Genomic DNA, 6,479 nt, shown 5'->3' on the forward strand with positions numbered 1-6,479 from the left:
AGACAGTTGTAAAGAAAGAACATCTTTTTCTTCTGTTCTCTACTTGTTATAGTTACACAGTATTAGGGGTGTGGGCTGTATTAAAAGTATCCACTGTTCTCCCATGCTCTAACACACAGTAACGATGAAATGTGCGCTGTTCTCACATTCTTCCTCTGTATGTACACATAAACAACAAGGCAGGGAAATATAAAAGGAATTTATTTTATTGTTTGGGTACATTATTGTTCAGTGTACATGCTCACATCTGAAACAAACTTTACGTGCTTGATAACTCTCCCACCCCGCAGACATCTACACGCCAATACCGATTTATATTCATAGCGGCAAGTGCTATGTAGCTCCACATAGGGGACACAGGAAGTGACATATAACACCTTCATGCGGCGTCGGAACCGCGTAGCAAATTCACAGCCGCGCCGGCAGAGCTCCAGAATGTGCAACTCGGCCGGCTCACACGCGGACGCGCTTACAAGTGCGAGGGCCCGCCCAACGCTGCTTGCAGCTTTAATTATTCATATAATTGCAAAAATCTTTGTCCACGCCCTAACGCGGCGCTCGCATGAAAGGCCTCTCCGTCTCAAAGTCCCGGACTGAAATTCAGTCCCAGTACATCCTTGTTGGCAGTGATCATAAACAGCAAATGTAGTATATCCATCACACTACTACTTCTAAATGTTCAAATCTGCCTATTTTTACAAAAAGGATATATATGTTTAATTTCACCTATTTTAAAAAAGAGACAAAAATAAGAATTAGAAAAAACTAACATTTTTATACAAAACATACAGGAACCAGTATTATATTCAAACTGCTAATTAATTAAAATCAAATATTCTTTCTACTTGCTAAATGTTTTGATAGTACCTGGATATTTTTAGACTAGCATTCAGCCATCCACTTGCCACACTAGTCACTTGATACTAAATTAAACTACAATGGCGACTTATTTTGATGTTCAATTACACAGTGTCCTCGCGACCCTGTACACAGGATAAGCGGTTGACGATGGATGGATGGATTACACAATGTTTTACTACAGTTCAGTAGTTAAGGTAAGCTACCTAAAATCTCAATCAGAATTGGGTTTATTGTTAAGTAGGTCTTCACATACAAGGAATTTGCTTGGTGTTTTGGCACATAATAATAAACATAGTAAGAGAGAATAAACTACATGGTTATATTTAGGGAAAGTTCGTCATGGTTAAATATGTTTAAAACTCCACCACACAAAGTTAACTGCACACTTTCACATTGCACTTGCACATTCGCACTGAACAATGTCACTGGGTGTAAACTGTGTCCTGATGAATTGTAAAATGCTTTTTATTGGAAATAAATATAGTACATTTTACTCTACAGCATGTATTTGCACTTTTTTAAATGTTAACAATGCCACATGAAACATAGCATATAAAGAGGCATTCACAAAACAAATACATTGAATGGCAACTGCTACACAAATGCCCAAAACATATAAAATATACTGTTTTTGATCATGTAATTTTAATGATTAGTTCTTTAAATAAAATGGAAGTGAAGTACCAAAATCAAATGTTGAGAATACTGAGAAACTCTCAATTTTGGCACAAAATCCACATCTTTTTACTACATGTCATAATATTGGTAAATTTCATAATGCACACTTGTTATGTCTTTTGTTTTTGGTTTGTTGGTACACAGCTTTTTTCTGCTGATAAAGCTGATAAAAGCTTTTGGCCTGCAGGCTATAAGTCTATCAGTATCTGTGCCACAGCCAGCAGTGTTAGGGAAAAGACTGCCAATGAGCCCACTGTGGGACGAAGAGAACTGCTTGATGTTGATGTTGACTCTGAAATATAAGAAAAGGCAGAAGTATCAGCCAGTGCCTAAAAGTAACTTCAGAAGTTCAAAATGCATGTTTTACAGGTAGCTTCATCCCAACTTTGAGCCCTCGTCTTATTTTCCAATTTAAAAATTAGCAGATAATTGCAAATAATTTAATAAATGTAAACCATAAAATCATATTGTTTGACATTTAAGTTTCTTACCCACAGACACGCTGCCCGGTATAATGTTCAGGGACGTAGAGGTGCTCGTAAGTGCACTACTGAGTTGTGAAGTTGCAGTGCTTGCTGACGGAACAGTGTTTTTATCTGTGAACACAAGGGTCATGTTGACTACCACTGATCCACTCCTACAATGACAAAGAGAGAAAGCAACACTTTTTAAAAGCAAGTCGCCACATACTGTATGTCTAGCAAAGGTTTGTCAGTGATCGACATTACCTGAATGAGTTGACGATGGAGCGACGGAAAAATGATCCAAACAGCTCTCCACACACTCTGTTTACCTGAAAGGTAACATTACTGTGATTTTCAAATAAAAATACAACAAATGGCCACAAGCACCAATGAACAGTTTAGCACAAAGCAGAGGCATTGCAAAGGTTTGAAGATGACGGAGAGTTAGCCCTACTAGGATCTCTGCTCAGCCTCACTATTAGTAGATGTTGCTAAATTGCAGCAAGTAAGAACAGAAAAATCCACCTTCCAATATACTGCAATAATGCCTAATACATTCAAATCTTAAAACAAGCCATCATTATCTGCATTTGCGTCCAAGATCAAGGAAGGGTTGCTAATTTACCAAAATATTGGCCTAATTAAGAAAAAAAGAATAATATTAGCTTTCATTGTTTCCAAATGAAAATTACAGGGACAGACTGAATGATAAATTGGCAAAAATGTGAGTGTTCTTATATTCTATGTATGTGCTGATCAGATTCCTCAAAATTATTATTTTACATAAATATTTGAACGTTTAAGAGATGTCTGCACTTAAAAGTCTCCTTCTTAGTCTTATGATGCCCATTGAAAATAATTGTTTGCAGTAAAAAGTTTTGTTGTTAGAAGCACACTGTTATAGTGCATAGACGTCTTACCGCTCTGACAACTGATGCAGCTAAAGTCTGGAACGCTGTTGATGATGGGTTGGAGAGATCTGATGTAAATTCTTGGTTAAGACGAAACGTAAGGCCAAGGGTTCCCTCGCTGAAGGTAGGAGGATTTGTTGATGCAGTGGTGGTGGTAGTTGCTGTAGTGGTGGAAGGAGATGTAGGAGCAGCAGTTGAAGTAACAGTGGGAGCTGCAGTAGGGGCAGCTGTTACATGTGGACCTGCAGTTGAAGCCGCTGTAATGCTGGGAGCCGCTGTCAGGGCAGTGGTAGGAGAAGCTGTAGCATTAGGAGTTGCTGTCAGGGCAGCTGTAACATTAGGTGCAGCAGTATTAGCAGCAGAAGAAGAGCAGCTGTACCAATACCAGTGGTTTATCAATTAATATAACACTGTAACATGCAGTTAATTTAAATAAAATCATTTAAATAGATTGATAGATTGATTCATTTTAATTTGTATTTCTTAAATTACTTACTTATATTAATGCTGTCTTCTATTATGTCCAGGGACGTAGAGTTGAGTGCAATCCTGAGTTTTGAAGTTGCAATGCTTGGTGGAGGAACTGAGCTTAGATTTGCAAACACAAGGGTCGAGTTGACAACTACTGATCCATTTCTACAATGACAAAGAGACAAAGCAACACTTTTTAAAAGCAAGTCAACAACATGTCTAGCAAAGGTTTGTCAGTGATCGAAATTTTGTCTTACCTGAATGAGTTGATGAGGGAGCGAAGGAAAGATGGTCCAAACAGCTTTAAACACTCTTTGTTTATCTGAAAGAAAACATTACTGTGATTTTGCAATTTAATGGCTTACAACACATTTTGTTCTGTTTGGAGGCAGATATATCTCATACATATGCTTGATGGCTTATTAGGGCCATTATAATATTTTTTTAATTACTGAGTTGCATGAGGGGGGTAATATTCAGAGAAAAAAATGATTTACAAGATCAAAGTCTTACACAATGTACACAGGGGTACGCTTTGTACCCCTGTGTAAATTTTTTGAACCAATTTGCCATTTTTCCTCCCCGGTGTCATGTGGCTCATTAGTGTTACAAGATCTCAGGTGTGAATGGGTAGCAGGTGTGTTAAGTTTGGTGTTATCACCCTCACACTCCCTCGTACTAGTCACTGGAAGTTCAGCATGGCACTTTATGGAAAATAACTCTCTGAGGATGTGACAAAAAGAATTGTTGCTCTACATAAAGATGGTATGGGCTATAAGAAGATCCTGAAACTGAGCTGCAGCACGGTGGCCAAGACCATACAGCGGTTCAACAGGACAGGTTCCACTCAGAACAGCGTGATAACCAAAGATTGCTACAGAGGTTGAAGGGGTGAGGAGTCAGCCTGTCAGTGCTCAGGAGGAGTACAAAGACAAGTGTGTCATGGTCTGGGGCTGCATGAGCACTGAGGAGATACAGTTCACTGAGGGAACCGTGAATACCAACATATACTGTGACATACTGAAGCAGAGCATGATCCCCTCCCTTCGGAGACTAGGCCTGCAGGGCAGTATTCCAAAATGATAACGACCCCAAACACACTCCAAGACGAGAACTGCCTTGCTAAAAACGGAGGAGCGCAAGGTCTCTAACATCCACTAGCTCCGTAATGTCGTCATGGAGGAGTGGAAGAGACTCCAGTGGCAACCTGTGAAGCTCTGGTGAACTCCATAACCAAGAGGGTTAAGGCAGTGCTGGAAAATAATGGTGGCCACACAAAATATTGACACTTTGGGCCCAATTTGGACATTTTCACTTAGGGGTGTACTCCCTTTTACTTTTGTTGCCAGGGGTTTAGACATTAACAGCAGTGTGATGTGTTAGTTTGAGGGGAAAACAAATTTGTCACATGAAAAGATATAATCAAATATTTACAAAAATGTGAGGTGTGTATTCACTTTTGTTAGATACTGTATTTGGACAGATAGAATTACCAAATTTCGATACAAGAATGTTAGCAACATGAGTATGTTCAGGGACCAATTCACAAAGAATGCAGCCTCTGAAAGCACCACGAATAGTGCATCACTTGCAATGCTATTTGCCCTGTCTCAAGGTCTGATTCACAAAAGATATTGCACTAATGATATACAGCGCAAACATTCCCATAAAGTTTTGCAGCTGAGTGCAATTTGCCCTTGTTCTGTGTATGTTAAATGTTCATCTGCAGTTTTCTGTAGTAGTCCTAATAATATTTGTTCTTAAAGTGCACTGAAGTACCATATCATATGACATGGTTAAGCAATGCTTGAGTCAAGAACAGAACTATCAGCTCATATGTTTAAATGTTTGTTTTGAAAGAGAATATACTCTTATTACAATAACTACTTGAACTGCAAGCAGCTGTAAATTGGGTCAAAGGCTAAATGTCCTTTGGTTAAAAATGCCTTTGAAATGAATAGGATTTTCCAAGGCTATTTCAGCTTCAATTATAGTCCCAACTATAGGCCGAAGTGCACAAAGTTTTTCAGGTGTCATCAGGGGCCCATGGGGAATAAATGACCCAATTTGGTGTCAGTCGGACTTGTGGTTATGGAGATATAATATGTAGAGATAAGACACTAATAATTTCACTCTAACTGCGTGTGTTTATTATTGCTGGTGTTTGTGAATGACGTGCTAGCAGACAGGGTTAACCTCCTTCGTGTTGCTATGCATTACCACCACCACTCCTCTAGATGGCACTGTCTCAAAAGAATTACGGTCCTAGAGCGGCGGTCCCAGGATTGTGGGGTCCTGAAACTGCAGTCTCCGGTACTTCAGCTATATAATATTGACTCCTGGAGCTAGTCCGCAATTACAGAGGTAGTTATGATGTCATTAAAATCACAACCTGCTCGAGTGTCGCTATGTTTGGTTTGTTTATGATGTGCAAATTTGGAAGTTGTCAAGGAAGATAATCCGGTGTTGGCGAGGGATGATCCTCCAGGTACACGCAAAGTACGCAGGCAAGTATGTGACCAAAGGCATTTGCGTCACCGACGCCTGTCTACACCTACGAATTGTTAAAAAAGCAAGTATATCCAGGGCTTTACAGGGGGTACACTTTAACGAACTCCTCCTAGGGATTTAGTCCGACCTACTTCATCTAAAGGCACTGACGATGAAAAGTTGTACTGTCTGTTAGTTTTCGTCAATGTGCGTGTCCGTGCGTCAATGGGCACACTTCGTACTTTAACGAACTCCTCCTAGGGATTTAGTCCGACCGACCTCAAATTTCTGCTGTGCCTTCTAAAGGCATTGAAGATGAAAAGTTGTGCTTTTCACCTACACGTTTCACCTACATGCACAAATATTCTTTGGTACGTGTATAATGTCCAGACGTACAAAAAAGCCTCTTGGAGCGATTCCCTAAAATCAACAGGAAGTCGGCCATTTTGAATTTTACGTCAAATTTTGGATGATTTACACACTCCGTACTTTAACGAACTCCTCTTAGGGATTTAGTCCGACCGACTTCAAATTTGTGCTGTGCCTTCTAAAGGCATTGAAGATGAAAAGTTGTGCTATCTGTGAGTTTTTGTCAATGGCCGTA

At 39.6% G+C, this 6,479-nt stretch overlaps 1 protein-coding gene across 1 annotated transcript; it reads right to left on the reverse strand.

Annotated features, from left to right (window-relative positions):
• Positions 1–1,355: 1,355 nt before the first annotated feature.
• Positions 1,356–3,958, reverse strand: LOC123969647 (poly(A) polymerase-like). Its single transcript, XM_046047229.1, has 7 exons — positions 3,899–3,958; positions 3,643–3,707; positions 3,411–3,550; positions 2,924–3,243; positions 2,268–2,332; positions 2,031–2,176; positions 1,356–1,831 (listed from the first exon to the last, which is right to left on the reverse strand). Exons 1-7 carry the CDS (start codon positions 3,956–3,958, stop codon positions 1,728–1,730), a joined length of 900 nt encoding a protein of 299 aa, XP_045903185.1. The 3' UTR covers positions 1,356–1,727.
• Between the last annotated feature and the right edge of the window lie 2,521 nt (positions 3,959–6,479).

The sequence above is a fragment of the Micropterus dolomieu genome, linkage group LG04 (assembly GCF_021292245.1).
Source record: "Micropterus dolomieu isolate WLL.071019.BEF.003 ecotype Adirondacks linkage group LG04, ASM2129224v1, whole genome shotgun sequence".
Lineage (NCBI taxonomy): Eukaryota > Metazoa > Chordata > Actinopteri > Centrarchiformes > Centrarchidae > Micropterus > Micropterus dolomieu.